Raw genomic sequence first — 15,465 nt, 5'->3', positions numbered from 1 at the left:
TTTAGTTATAATGAGAATGTTTACTCTTCAGGGACTTTTCCGTTAGTCTTTCTCATTCATTGTTTTCTTTCCTCTCCTTGCACTCATTCCACCTTTCTTCCCTACAGCGCTGTGAGCGTTGTGGCCAGGCGGGGGCGACGGTGGGCTGCTGTCTCTCGTCCTGTCAGAGTAACTACCACTTCATGTGCGCCCGCGCCCGCAACTGTTTCTTCCAGGAGGACAGGAAGGTCTTCTGCTCCAGGCACCGCGACCTCGTCAGTGAGAAGGTGAACCTTTTATATATGGGCTAATGAGGAACACACACACACACACACACACACACATAAACAAACATATAGTTGTCTTTCCAACCTTGAGCATCACCACTTTCACTGTGACTTGTCAGCAGCATTCAAACTTCACACCTGGTGACTTATTGTGTAGCAATAGGGCCAATGTTATGTCTCAGGGCACACACACACACACACACACACCTACTGCTCAGGATTTACGCTCCCGTTTCCCCTCTTCTCCAGATGGTGTCTGGGAATGGGTTTGAAGTTCTCCGGCGGGTCTACGTGGACTTCGAAGGGATCAGCCTCCGTAGGAAGTTTCTGACTGGCCTGGAGCCAGAGTCTATAAATATGACCATCGGTGTGTATGGTACATCCCCAACGGCACCCTATTCCCTATGTCGTGAAGTACTTTTAACCCTTTACACTCGTGGGAATTGGCCTATATGGATGGGGATAAATTGAAATATTTTTTATTTACTGAAGAAATATGGAAAGCATAACCATGGTAGCAATTAAAAGGGAACAGTTTGGATATTATGGGCAAATTATTAGACTAAAGGTGTGTACCCAACAGTTCACCTAACACAAGACTGAATTCCAACATTACACTGTTCATTTTATGTGCATTTTACATTTACTGTACTTTTCGCCACATTTGTTGATAACGAAATCTGAAAATACTCTGGATACATTCAGTAACGTAATATGAATATTCTTGAAAAAAATGTGGGTTAGGTTCAACATAAGACAAAAAAATGCCACGGGTTTGAGTGAGGTCAAACTGGTGTCTCCAAGTGGCCACACCTCCAAAGTGTACACAGTTCCTTAGTAAATTCAAGGCACATTTATGACTTAAATAAGAGTCTTCAACTATAACGTGCTTTTTTTGAGCTCTCCCAGCTGTGCCGTTGAGGAACTAGAGCGAGCGAGCACACTTGTCGTTGTTTCGTTTGGAACACAGCCCTGCATCCCTGCCGTCACACAGTTACTGTTGTTTATCCAAAAACTGTCCATTATAAATTGCCATCTGGGTCAGGTGGGCATCATTTGAAAGCTTGTTCTATTACCAACATGACTAGCTAGATCTTAGTGTTAGAATGAAGTCAGGAGTGCATTCAGATGCGTGGTCCGCTGCAAATTTGCTTCACAATACAGAAAACATCTCATTATGTTCAGGACAACCCAGGGTAAAACGCCATGTCATCTTGTAACTACACATCAAACATAGTGATCGTAAACGTTGACTCTGTAAATTACATGAGTTTTATATGGAAATGTGAAGTGCACATTAAGACTTGCTTGTATGGCACAAAACCGGTATTTATTATAATCCTCTACGTCTCATCTTTCAGAACACATAGTCCTCTTAATTTACAGCAAAACATTTACAGCAAAACCTTGTTGCACGCAGTGCTCAAGTTCAGAACTGCTGTCAGTCAAACCCTGTAAAGCGGAGACCCTGAGCTCTGACGTATAGCATGGAACTGTATAGCCACTGCGTTCCAATGTAGGAATATATCAGTGTCCAAATCTGCCTTTTTCGACCCGTATACGGGTATGAGTGTAAAGGGTTAACAAGAGCCCCGGGCTCTGGTCAAAAGTAGTGCACTACATAGGGAATAGGGTGCCATTGGGAACAAAACCTCCCTGCTTTTTATTTGGAAGGTGTGACCCATATGATCTAAAAGTATGGCCAGTAAGGGATGTATATTACCGCCAACAATCATTCCCCTTTTTACATGTGAAACCCTCTGAAGCCATCCATCTGTCTCCTTCTATATCCAGGCTCTCTGCAGATCAACAGGCTGGGTGTGCTGACTGAACTATCAGCCAATGGAGCGAGGTTGTGTCCTGTGGGCTATCAGTAAGTGACCAATGATCCACGTGACCGGACATTAACGGCATCCATTTTGATTCCTGTTGAATAATCCATTTCTGAATAATTTAATCGGGGGTTGTCACTGTCTAATTTAATATACTGTTAATATAAGAAATGAATGGCCATCTAAAACTCCTGAGTTACTTTGTAGGATAGATTCCCTCAAGTTAATTTTAGAATGATATTGGGTTGTTTATGTATTTGACTTTACTCACCTTTTTCCTCTTCTCCTTCCTCTTCCTCCGTCCAGGTGCTCTCGGCTGTACTGGAGCACAGTGGACCCTCGTCGGCGCTGTAAGTACACCTTTAAGGTGACAGAGGTGTGTTCTCCACTCCCAGAGAAGCCAGGGGAACCACTGTGGTGGGACCAGGAGGAGAACCGAACCATAGCCCACAGCCCCTATCAAGGTCAGGAAACCCATACACCTAACCTGCCCCTATCTGGTAGTAGGGTGGAGCACTTCAATGGATAACCTTGATGTCCCCTATTTTATATTTGTTTTTTTCTATTGAAATAAATAACCGAAGGATAAGTATAACAACTCAAGTACATGGGGGTCAAACAATATTTTCTATTGAAAAGGGACAATCTACTAATTCTCAAAATGGACTCTTCAAAGTAAATAATGTTCCTTTTTTGTTCCTTGACCAGAAATGGAGATTCCAGAGGCTGTGATGAGTCCTCCGCCCATTGAGGTATCTCCCAGCACCACCCCGTCTCCCCTGAAACAGGAGACGGGGGCCAAAACCCCTGGTTACTCACAAACCAGGAGACCAGCAGGAGGAACATCTCGACCTCTTCCCTCCCCAGGTAACACCACTCCCTTAGACATTAAGTTTGATACCCGTTTATATTAGTTTCGTATCTAAATCAGTTAACAGTGAAATATCTGCTTTACTGAGGAAGTTTTTACTCAATATGATATGTTGTCTTACCTAGCAACCTTACATTGAATAAACTAAGTCCCTTAGCATAAGAGTTTGCTAAATGACCTCAATGTAAAATGTTACTGTTCTGCCATGACACTGACTGGGGATCCTCTTCTCTCTAGGGAGTACCATCTCCAAATCCCACCACATCCTGACACTCAGAGACCTGGACGATACCCGCCGGCCGCGTCGCCTGTCTCTGAGCTGCCACTCAGGGGACTCCTCCTCCCCCACCGACGGCCTCGCGGGACCAATGACGCTCCGATCAGGGGGCACCCTCCACCCCAGGTCCCTCCCCTTCAGTTCCCCTCCCAGAACCAGCGAAAACCTCCTGAGTTCCCCTCGGCAAGTACGACCTCTCGCTGGCTCCTCCAGCTGGGGCTCCCCTCCCTTGTGCCCCTCCAGTCTTACCCACCCTTTCTCCTTGCGGCCTGGCGCCGCCGGCAGCCCTCCCTCCAACCTCCATCTGGCCTTCCGCCACTCCTCCAGGATTAGACAGCCATTCAAAATCCGAACTCCAGTGTCCGCTGAGGTGCCACAATACTTCTTAGCTTCATCCGAGCCAGAGAAAGCAGTGGTGGCGCCCTCAAACGGGATCACATTGACAGAACATAACATGGAGGAAGACACAGACGTCAGCCCCCTGATGTCGGATCAGGACTTGCCCTTCACAACATTCGACGTGGCGGACGCGGACGTGGCGGTGGCCTCTGTGCTAAACGCCAAGCTGGAGTTTGACGAGGCCTTGCTGAACGAGACTGTGGCGCTTCACTGTGGAGGGTCCCATACAGGTGTAGGAGATATGGAAGAGGAGGAGGCACTAGAGGAGGAGACCCAGATCCAGACTCAGGGTAGGGACAACATGGACGCCAACAAGGCCCCAGTATTCACCAAAGCCATGGCCTCTAAAGATGATCTGGAGAACGGTTCCTCAGACGAAGACATGGATCACTACTTGAAGTTCTCTCGTACGGTGGTGGTGTGCGAAGCCTCCAAGGACTCAGGGCAGGAAGGTCTCCCTCTCCCCCCACCACTTCCTACGTCTCAGTCCATTACTCAGCTTGACGGAGCGGATAATGGCTCCGAGAGTGACTCGAGTGAGGCTACCGGCGATCAGGAAGAAACTCAAGAAGAGGGGAAGAGTGGGGAAGCTCAGGGGGCTGACAGTCAAGAAGTGTTTGAAACCTGTGACCCAAATAACGACATGATGTCTATTGAAGAGGAGGTTCTGATGGACTCTGACCAAACGGAATTCCAGAATGAGGTTCTTCTGGACCCAAGTAGTGGCCATTTTGTTTCAGCTGACGACGGCACGAGAGTGTACCTGGCTAATAATAAAAAAGCAGCTCTTGATGACAGCGATAGTGACAGCTCTGGCTCCTCTACAGATTCTCTCATTGGAGTGGATGACGAAATGGGAGACCCAGACTTCGAGCCGGAACCCAAACCCAAACCCAACCCAAAACATCCTGTAAAAACCATCAAAGTCATGCAACGCCCTAGTCCTGTGAGCATGAAAAGTATTCCTCCTAAACCCACACCAACACAGAAGAAAATCATCAGGGTGTCCCTACCTTCTGCACCTGCTCTGCCTCTGAATGTAGCCTCCTCTTCCCCACACATCGTTGTTCGAACCGTTCCAAGGACAGTCCCCTCCACCGCTTTCCCGACCCCGTTTGTAATAAACGGCATGAACTCTATACCCTTACAGACGGGGGCCACTAGGGGCAGAGCTATCGCTATCCGCCTGGCCACCCCCAGACAAGAAGCTCAGCAGCAGCTGACTACCACTATTCTGTCTGGTGCCTCCAACTCAGCCCCGTCCCCGCAAGTTCTGCTAGTCAACCGTCAAGGTCAGATTCTGATGAAAGATCCAAATACCAACACCTTCCAGACAGTCAGCACCAGTTCTCCTTCCTACAGCCGCATCAGCCAGATCGCCAAGATGATCCACAGCAGTGGTGCCCTGCCACGGGCAGTTCCCCAGGTTGTGGTCGTACCCTCTACGTCAACACCCTCACCACGGACAGCAGTCTTCCATAGTTCACATCTCATCACCACTAACAGAAACAACACCATCACATCAACCACCATCTCTAACAGAAACATCACACCAGCAAGCAACACTAATCTCCTGATCAGAGCCCCACAGAGTTTGCATGATGGGCGAGTGCTGGTCCAAGCCATGCCCGTGACGAGTGGAGCAAAACCAGTGAGGGTCAAGTGCGTCTCTGTGCCCGGCAACCAGGCCCAAGCTATTTTAGACAGAGCCATGGCTACTCATCGCGAGCCCTCTCGGATACGGCCTAATATCCTCAGGGTGAGCCCATCTCAGCTGAGCCCATCCCAGTTCCAGGTCCACCCCTTCCTCAACAAACTCCAGTCCCCTGTAGCCATCTCTGCCGCTCCTGGACAGATGCTCCGTCACGAGCCAGCCATCGTACCAGAGTCCCAGTCCCAGGTCCGCGTTAAGAGAGTGTCCTCCGTCGCTGAGCGTCCCGGCAAGAAGAAATGCAAGACTGATTTCCTCCCGCAGTTGCCCTCTAGTGACGTGGATGACCTAGATGGCAGCAGGTAAAGGCAGAGTACCATATCTACGATATGGGATTTATTGTTTCCTCTTTAACTTTTTAATGTTGGAACCCTGACTGCACTACACATTTTCCAATTAAAGATATTGATTAATAGATTTTTACAGACTAAGAGTCACTGTTTTCGTCACACAGAAATAGTGGCGTTCGAATCAAAGCCCCAACGATGAAAGATGTGCTGGATCTGGACCAGGAGAAAGTTGAGCTCAAGGTCATCCCACCACCAGAACCTGAGAATATCAGGTTAGTTTCTTCTGAAACGTGACCATAGCAAGATGTATGCCAGAAATACACACTGCAAGGTTCATTTTAAATCCCTCAATATATTTTATAATGCGTAGGTACGGAGAGCCTTGGTGGTCACGGTGAAGGAAAAGTACAGCTAGACTAATCCGTTCCCTCTGGGGTTTTTATTCCTTCCCTCAATATAAACATGGATTCCCTCAACATATTTTTTTCTCCCTGAATATCGAAATTCGCTCCCTCAATTGTATTAATCCATTCCCCTTAATTTATTAATTTGTCTCCCCTGCAGATTCGAACACATGTCCTTATCATGAATTGATCAGAGTTCATTGAATTCTACTTCAATCTGGGCTTGAAATGAATCTAATGAAAGTTTATTAGTTGCGTACACAGATTTGCAGATGCTATTTTCTTCTTGTTTTGATATGTTATTGAGAACCTTTTACTGCCTTTTTAGTCCCCTTTCAGAACCATGGCTGACTTGATAAATGATAAGCTACTCCTGACTCCTTGAGGATTTGTGTAGCCTAGGCTTATAAGAATGGCAGTCTCCTTATGTAGGCCTACCACAGTCCCATTCCCACTTGGCCGATAACATACTGCAGCCTAAATGTAATTATATTTAGTTAATTACATGCTTCACATGGTGATGATCACTGACCATTCAACAGCTTATTTCCAGTTTCAGTGTTTTCATATGCAAACAAATCACGAGGGCAAATAATGGTGTGCAAAACCCATTAATTAGGCAAAGTCATTTCAATAGCCTGAAAGCCTGGAGGCTCGCTAGCAGTCATAACTGAATGACGCAAACCAAATACACTTTGTGCAAACTCCGATTCATGTTGTATAAGTGGCATGAACATTGTTCATTTTGCACACCTCTCATCCCTGCGACAGTTTTTACCGGCCTCATGCATATAGTCAGGGCTATATCTCCAGTAAAACATGGCACCAGCCAAGCGCTTGGATGTGTTTATGATTGTTAACAAGCATGTGACTCCTCAAAGGCAGAAAGGAATGTGAATTGAATTTATTGAGCATCATTTCCAAGAGGCTTTGGTGTTAACAGGTGCGATGATGTGCTCTCATCCCTGCGCTAGGCAGGAATTCCGTCTGGCTCTGCTCTATGATCTTAGCTGTTCTATAGCCTGTCTATACTCCGGCGGAGTTCGTTAGCTACCTATCCTAGCTTGGAAATTAGCTAATATCCAGGTGAACGTACTGTCATCGCAACAAAGCAAATAGCTATCAGTTTTAGTTATGAACATAGATGGTTTAAAGCGGCTCTGGCTCTATCTGTGCCTGGTCGGTTAAGTCGCTATACAGCTATAGCGAGCAAGATACTTAGCTATCAGCTAAATTAGTCAGTCACACACGCATGCAAACACACACACACACACACACACACACACACAGCAGCATGTTTCTGAATTCCTGGGAAAGGAGTGAAGAGGGCGACAGAATGCCGATTCAGAGTACAATTACATGATTGAGGGAACAAATTCCTAAATTAAGGGGATGGATTAATAAAATTGAGGGAATTACTTTTTATATTGAGGGAATACATTTTTATATTGAGGGAATACATTTTTATATTGAGGGAATACATTTTTATATTGAGGGAATACATTTTTATATTGAGGGAATACATTTTTATATTGAGGGAATACATTTTTATATTGAGGGAATACATTTTTATATTGAGGGAATACATTTTTATATTGAGGGAATACATTTTTATATTGAGGGAATACATTTTTATATTGAGGGAATACATTTTTATATTGAGGGAATACATTTTTATATTGAGGGAATACATTTTTATATTGAGGGAATACATTTTTATATTGAGGGAATACATTTTTATATTGAGGGAATACATTTTTATATTGAGGGAATACATTTTTATATTGAGGGAATACATTTTTATATTGAGGGAATACATTTTTATATTGAGGGAATACATTTTTATATTGAGGGAATACATTTTTATATTGAGGGAATACATTTTTATATTGAGGGAATACATTTTTATATTGAGGGAATACATTTTTATATTGAGGGAATACATTTTTATATTGAGGGAATACATTTTTATATTGAGGGAATACATTTTTATATTGAGGGAATACATTTTTATATTGAGGGAACTAATGAAAAAACATATTAGCCTAGCTGTTATTTTTGTCTCCACCATGACCCATAAGGGTACATAGGTGCTCTTTTATTAATACAAAGAAAGCTGACGTCTTTTGACTTCAGTTGGTCCGCCTCACATTTCTTTTTTGGAATGACTCAACCCAGATGAGCACCCCTTTCCATAGAAAGCCACAGCAATATCTAAACTCCATTACACCTTAGTTTTCATTGAATTCATGTAACACCATGTCTGTGTGTCCTGTCTTATAGACCACCTCCCGTACCTCAGATGGAGCGGCAGCCCAACAGCACTCTACGTCCACCCAGCAGCAGCACCACTCAGAGTAGCAGCAACGTCCATGGGAAAACCCACGTGTGGGTCAGCGCGCGCCATGGAGATCTCTCCGACTGGGGCCCCTACTCAGGTGGGCAACCTTGAGCGGTTATACATATGATTATTTTATATTTTTTTCCCATTCATCCAAAAACCCATATTTAAAGTCTGTTATGAATGATAAAAAAATATGTGTTATTTCTGATAAATAAAATCTGACTTAACCTTCCCGTTCTTAACACACTTAAAACCGCTCAGGTTTTAGCTCAGACGAGGACATGCCGCCACCTAAACAGGACAAGACCAGGTTCGACAACAGGAACCAGCCCCACCTGCGCTTTGAAATCACCAGCGACGACGGCTTCCATGTACAGGCAGACAGCATAGAGGGTGAGAATCTCAGCCTAACTACGGAAACAGTAGCTGTAACTTACATAGTTGTAGCTATTCCTATTTGTATATAAAAGCATTCCCTATGCAGAATCTGTTGTACTGGCTTTTAACTCCAAGACTAGGCTTAGTCTGAGTCCAGTAAAACCACCCTATGCAGTATCATTCTTATACTTTCTTATTCATATCCTTTTTTTTCTTTCTTGCCTCTCCCTCCCTCAGTGGCGTGGCGAGCGGTGATTGACGGCGTCCTGGAGGCCCGAGCAGGGTTCCATCTGAAGGCGTTGCCCCTCGGCGGGGTGAGCGGGGCGCGGGTTCTGGGCCTGCTCCACGACGCTGTCATCTTCCTACTGGAGCAGCTGCAGGGCGCCGCCGGGTGCAAACAACACCGCTTTCGCTTCCACCGCTACGACAGCCCTGACGACGAGCTGCCCATCAACCCCAGCGGCTGCGCCCGCGCTGAGGTCTACTCACGGTAAGAACCGAGCACTGATGTCTGTGGTTAAAATAGGTATGTTGAGGACCGAGTCATCTCGCCATAAGAGCGCCATCATTTTATCCCTTAATAGAATGTAGAGGTGATTTTCATTTTGAAGCTTACTGTCAGATTTGTAAAGTCGTTGAATGTGAATGTTATAGCCCGAATCCTACATCTCCTGCGTTTAAACAAATTCCCTCTCCGCCCATGTCCCCTCACAGGAAGTCAACCTTCGACATGTTCAACTTCTTGGCATCTCAACACAGACAGCTGCCTGACATCATGTCGACGCCATGTGACGAGGAAGATGATGACATCCCGCTGAAATCCACTAGGTTAGACAACTCCACAATTACCATTTAGTTAATGCTGTCATTTGATTGTTCTGAGTGAAATAAGTTCTAACCTACTGGTTTCTCCATGTTCCTATCTCATAGACGAGCCACCAGCACAGAGCTTCCCATGGCCATGCGCTTCAGACACCTGGAGAAGACCTCAAAGGAAGCAGTGGGGGTTTACAGGTCACTAAGAAACTATTTTTACACGTTCTGATATTATTACTATTATGATCACTTTGTTTTTTTAGGGTAAAATACTTCATACTTACTATTTTTCTCTCTCACTCTTTATTTGATTTTTTCCTTATCCTAGGTCTGAAATTCACGGACGCGGTCTGTTCTGCAAGAGGAACATTGAGGCAGGGGAGATGGTGATCGAGTACGCAGGCAACGTCATCCGTGCTGTTCTCACGGACAAGAAAGAGAAATACTATGACAGCAAGGTTGGTCAACAACAATCAATGGAGCAATCATGTTGAATACAGAGGAAAATACATTTAAGAAAATCCACCGATGCAAAATATACAGCAATGCATCTAATTTCATTCAATAACTAAATATATTTTTACCATTCGCAATGATACATTTTAATCTACGCACTTAGATTTTTAACTTGCGTTCATGGTGTGCGGTTTTTAGTGTGTGTCTTTTGTGTATTGGTGTTTTTAAGAGCTGGTGCAAACATTTCCCCTTTGGGTTTTCAATCAAGTACTATCTAAAAACCCTCTTATCTCCTCGTCAGGGCATCGGCTGTTACATGTTCCGCATTGATGACTTTGATGTGGTCGACGCCACCATGCACGGCAACGCCGCCCGTTTCATCAACCACTCGTGCGAGCCCAACTGCTATTCACGCGTCATCCTCGTGGACAGCCACAAGCACATCGTCATCTTCGCCCTGCGTAAGATCTACCGCGGCGAGGAGCTCACCTACGACTACAAGTTCCCCATTGAGGGTGACGGCAGCAAGCTGCACTGCAACTGTGCGGCCAGGCGCTGCCGCCGCTTCCTCAACTAAAAGACCAGCCAAACGCGCCACGTTGGAGGAGTACTTGAATTCATAGAGGAATATGGAGAGACCAGGGAAAATGCAATGATATGGCGATAGGAGTGTTGCCAATAAGTACTGATGAATTGGAGCCTCCTCCGTAGTTAGTTTAATTTAAAGTCTGACTGATATGACGCATTTTTAATTTAAAGACTGACTGGTGGACATTTTTGGGTTCTATCCTACAGCAGGGTTTCCCAAACTCGGTCCCGGGGCCCTGGGTGCACGTTTTTTGTTTTTGCCCCAGCTCTACACAGCTGATTCAAATAATCAAAGCATGGTGATAAATTGGTTATTTGAATCAGCTGTGTAGTGCTAGGGCAAAACCAAAAACGTGCACCCAGGGGGAGCCCCAGGACCGAGTTTCTCAAAACCCTGTCCTAGGAGGGCTTCTTGAGCCACTCCCTCTGTCGCAGAAACCAAAAAGGGCGCCAAATGATACAACACGTTTGTGGTATGAAGAGCTATCAGTGTTTGTGAGACAAAATGTCTACAGCTACAGGCAGTTATTCTAGGCCTGCAAGGCAACCCAGTTGATTCAGACCTCAGTAATTTCGGACACTGGTGACATTACGCAATCTCATGGTCAACTCGCTTGGTTTGTCTACATCCTTGACTCAGTCGCCAATGGCCTCTACTAAAAATGGAGCTAAATATTCCACATTTGTGGTGCTAATCACTTGGACCAGAGATGTGGTTGGTTATGTACTTCATTTCAGTTGTTTCTCATCAGTCAATTACTCTGTTTTAAAGAGGAATTCCATGGTATTGTAGCTATGACAATAGAAGGCTACATTCAAGTGGAGGCAACTGATTTTAGCACCTTATGTTCCATGGCCATAAGCGCAAGCGTTGCTGTACATAAAAGGCAATACTGACCTGTAAATTGGACGAAGAAAAGCCTGTTTTATTTTTTTACTTTGACCCAAGCCACCTCCAGTATACATTTTTAGAGCAGCTATATTTTAATTGTCCATTTCGATATTATGGGAGACCATTATAACAGGCTGCATCCCAAATTCCCTACATAGTGCACTACTTTTGTCCAGGGCCCATAGGGAATACGGTGACATTTAGAACATAGCCAGACTCTTATGAGCATGGGGCAGGTTCAGGTTGTTCTTTTATGAAGGTGCTGATGAAAACTCCCCAAAAGGTTTGTTTTCACCTATGTTTTTAATGAAATCCCTACATGATTGAAGGTAGACTCGGCGAAATGACGTGGCCACGAATAGCAAGACTTCAATCTAACCAAGTGTCTGCACATGTGCGCACAAGGTCAGTTCACAAGGTTACGGTGTGTTAGCAAGGGCACCAAAACAGTGGCGAAGTTGAACCTCGTTCTTAAGTGCTCTAGTTGTGGCGGAAATTGACCCACTATGCTGTTTACTTTCTGCATCTACATCATATCGCTGAGTCTACCTTTTAACGTTCTTCGCTCATTTCTCCCCTGTACTTGAAATTAGAATGTCATGCTTTAGGTCTGTGAAAACATATCTTGTGACGCACCCCTCTAGAAAGAAATAATTCAACTTGTTTTTAGTCTGCCAGGTATACTTTTTTTCACTATTGTTTTTGTGCTGTTTTGTTCATGATCTTCCAGACTTTAATATTGAGGAAAGTGATATGGTTTGGGGTGAGGGGAAAAAATGCTTTGATAGTACTCTACTCCCTCCCTATCATTTTACAACCCAATTTGTATATGTATTGTTGTATATTGGTATAAATGAATAATCATAATGCTAATGAAAATAAATAAATATGTGTTGTCAAATATTAACCTGGTTTATATTCGCTACTGAACACCCACTAATTTTAAACAGGGGCATGAAACTTACCGTACGATACCTGGTCAAAGCCTATGTTCAGTTAGTCGTCCTTTATCTTCTCTGTTTTCCCCCTCTACTTAGCTGACAGTGACACTCCTCTCCCCTGTCTCACGCGAGTGTACTACCTCTGTGGCTCACCATGACATAAACAAGAGAAGATCATGTTTGGACTCTGTTACAATAACTACTTCAGCCAGTGCTTGAGGTGCTGGAACTCAGTTTCTGTTTGTTCCGGCCCAAGTCGAGCATTGACTAGCATACCACTTAGAATGCATGGCCAATCCGGCTTCATTCTAAGTGATATGCTAATATGGATATTGTAACTTGCTCTTGGTTTCCAACTGGTGCTGTGCTGGCTCGAATGTGCAACCCAATTTAGGGCACTGAGCTGGCTGTGCATGCATCAAAGGACACAATCTACATGTTTTGGATTTTAGTTGGGGTTTGGAGGGGTCTCTGCCCCAGAGTAATGAATAAATGCAGTTGTGTTATTTCTGTAGGATTATTTAAAAATATTTAAAATAAAAATTAATCTCTCACTGCGTGTTGAACATGGTTCTGTTACCTTGGCACAAAGCGAACTTTGTCTGTACATAGTTGTATACAACATTTCTAAACCTGTTACATTTTTTCTACGCACTTTTTATTTTATTCTTGATGTTCTTGGCTTAATAAAGATCTTGAAAGGTTTGAAGAAATGTTAGTGAGGGATTTGTTTTTGATTCGATTCAATACAACTTTAAATGATTGTTATAAGCTCTGCTGTCTGTCTTGATGTACACTTTGTGATTGTGTTAGGTAACAGGGCGGGGTTGGGGGAGAAATTAGTGGGAGCATGATTGAGCTCACAGTGCACCAGATAAGACAGGCTGACCCTAGCCCCCTGGTACATACATACTGGGGACTGAAACGGGGGTCGCGAGACACAGTGGTTCACCAGTGGTCAGTAATGCGTTGATTAATTGACAGTGGCTGTTTTGATACTTTAGTGTACTTTAAAATTTGGTTGAGCATCAGCAGTTTCTCTTGTTTTGTCACTGATAGTCACTCAATTAGCCATGTCAGCTAACCATTTTTAGATTGGTAAATGAATCTAGCCAGTTATCTAAACTTATAGTAATCATGAACGAATACCGACCGGGTGCGGCAGGTCACGTGCCCAGGGGCCCTGACCTCAAGGGGGCCCCCATTTGATTTTGTTAGTCACTCTCACATCATTAACGTGACATAAGCAGTGGTGGGAAAAGTATCCAATCTCATATGACATAAAAGCTGACAACTTGTCATTACCTGTTATGACATGTATTTAGACCTGTTGTGACATATGTGTTATTTTATGGCTGTAATGACACCTACATAAATGTCAAAACCTATACAAAAGGCAAAACATTCCATTACACCATAAACATACTGTTAACACGTAGGCTATGTTAACTTTTATTTTATTTTATTGACCATATTCATTATTGTAATTGCGTACACATTGCTGTCAGACATGTGCCGGCCCCAATGCTCTGTTACTGATGAATGCAGGAGCAGGAGAAGACACCCTCTTTTTTACTGATGACTGATATAAGGGCATGTACATGATAACCCTATCTGGCTTATATGATTGGTCATAGTTTTTTTATCTGTATTTTTTATTTCACCTTTATTTAACCAGGTAGGCTAGTTGAGAACAAGTTCTCATTTACGACTGCGACCTGGCCAAGATAAAGCAAAGCAGTGCGACACAAACAACACAGAGTTGCACATGGAATAAACAAGTGTAGTCAATAACACAATAGAAAAAAAAGAAAGTCTATATACAGTGTGTGCAAATGGCGTGAGGAGGTAAGGTAATAAATAGGCCATAGTAGCGAAGTAATTACAGTTTAGCAAATTAACACTGGAGTGATAAATAGCAGATGATGATATCCAAGTAGAAATACTGGTGTGCAAAAGAGTAGACAAGTACATAAAAACAATATGGGGATGAGGTAGGTAGATTGGGTGGGCTATTTACAGATGGGCTATGTACAGCTGCAGCAATCAGTTAGCTGATGTTTAAAGTTAGTGAGGGAAATATAAGTGTCCAGCTTCAGCGATTTTTGCAATTCATTCCAGTCATTGGCAGCAGAGAACTGGAAGGAAAGGCGGCAAAAGTAAGTGTTGGCCTTGGGGACGACCAGTGAGATATACCTGCTGGAGCGCGTGCTACGGGTGTTGTTATCGTGACCAGTGAGCTGAGATAAGGCGGAGCTTTACCTAGCATAGACTTATAGATGCCCTGGAGCCAGTGGGTCTGGCGATGAGTACGTAGCGAGGGCCAGCCGACTAGAGCATACAGGTCGCAGTGGTGGGTGGTATAAGGGGCTTTGGTGACAAAACGGATGGCACTGTGATAGACTGCATCCAGTTTGCTGAGTAGAGTATTGGAAGCGATTTGTAAATGACATCGCCGAAGTCAAGGATCGGTAGGATAGTCAGTTTTACGAGGGTATGTTTGGCGGCGTGAGTGAAGGAGACTTTGTTGCGAAATAGGAAACCGGTTCTATATTTAATTTTGGATTGGAGATGTTTAATATGAGTCTGGAAGGAGAGTTTACAGTCTAACCAGACACCTAGGTATTTGTAGTTGTCCACATATTCTAAGTCAGAATCGTCCAGAGTAGTGATGCTAGTCGGGCGGGCGGGTGCGGGCAGCGAACGGTTGAAAAGCATGCATTTGGTTTTACTAGCGTTTAAGAGCAGTTGGAGTCCACGGAAGGAGTGTTGTATGGCATTGAAGCTCGTTTGGAGGTTAGTTAACACAGTGTCCAAAGAAAGGCCAGATGTATACAGAATGGTGTCGTCTGCGTAGAGGTGGATCAGAGAATCACCCGCAGCAAGAGCGACATCGTTGATATATACAGAGAAAAGAGTCGGCCCGACGAATTGAAACCAATGGTACCCCCATAGAGATTGCCAGAGGTCCGGACAACAGGCCCTCCGATTTGACACACT

At 44.3% G+C, this 15,465-nt stretch overlaps 1 protein-coding gene across 2 annotated transcripts in view; it reads left to right on the top strand.

The window, feature by feature from the left end:
* The window catches only part of LOC139554265 (histone-lysine N-methyltransferase 2B-like), a 65,907-nt gene extending 52,729 nt beyond the window's left edge, over positions 1-13,178 (top strand). For both annotated transcript variants that reach the window (XM_071367025.1, XM_071367024.1), the window contains exons 24-37: positions 108-266; positions 516-633; positions 2,061-2,139; positions 2,405-2,562; positions 2,807-2,965; positions 3,207-5,658; positions 5,811-5,918; positions 8,334-8,488; positions 8,656-8,787; positions 9,010-9,262; positions 9,487-9,600; positions 9,703-9,786; positions 9,917-10,046; positions 10,346-13,178. In XM_071367025.1, coding sequence (XP_071223126.1) covers positions 108-266; positions 516-633; positions 2,061-2,139; positions 2,405-2,562; positions 2,807-2,965; positions 3,207-5,658; positions 5,811-5,918; positions 8,334-8,488; positions 8,656-8,787; positions 9,010-9,262; positions 9,487-9,600; positions 9,703-9,786; positions 9,917-10,046; positions 10,346-10,621 — 4,377 coding nt within the window. In that variant the 3' untranslated portion in view covers positions 10,622-13,178. The remainder of the gene's footprint in view (positions 1-107; positions 267-515; positions 634-2,060; positions 2,140-2,404; positions 2,563-2,806; positions 2,966-3,206; positions 5,659-5,810; positions 5,919-8,333; positions 8,489-8,655; positions 8,788-9,009; positions 9,263-9,486; positions 9,601-9,702; positions 9,787-9,916; positions 10,047-10,345) is intronic.
* Positions 13,179-15,465: the final 2,287 nt, after the last annotated feature.

This window comes from Salvelinus alpinus, chromosome 26 (genome assembly GCF_045679555.1).
Source record: "Salvelinus alpinus chromosome 26, SLU_Salpinus.1, whole genome shotgun sequence".
NCBI classification, from domain to species: Eukaryota; Metazoa; Chordata; class Actinopteri; order Salmoniformes; family Salmonidae; genus Salvelinus; species Salvelinus alpinus.
The sequence above is the reverse complement of the archived record's forward strand: the minus strand, read 5'-3'. Positions and strand labels throughout refer to the sequence as shown.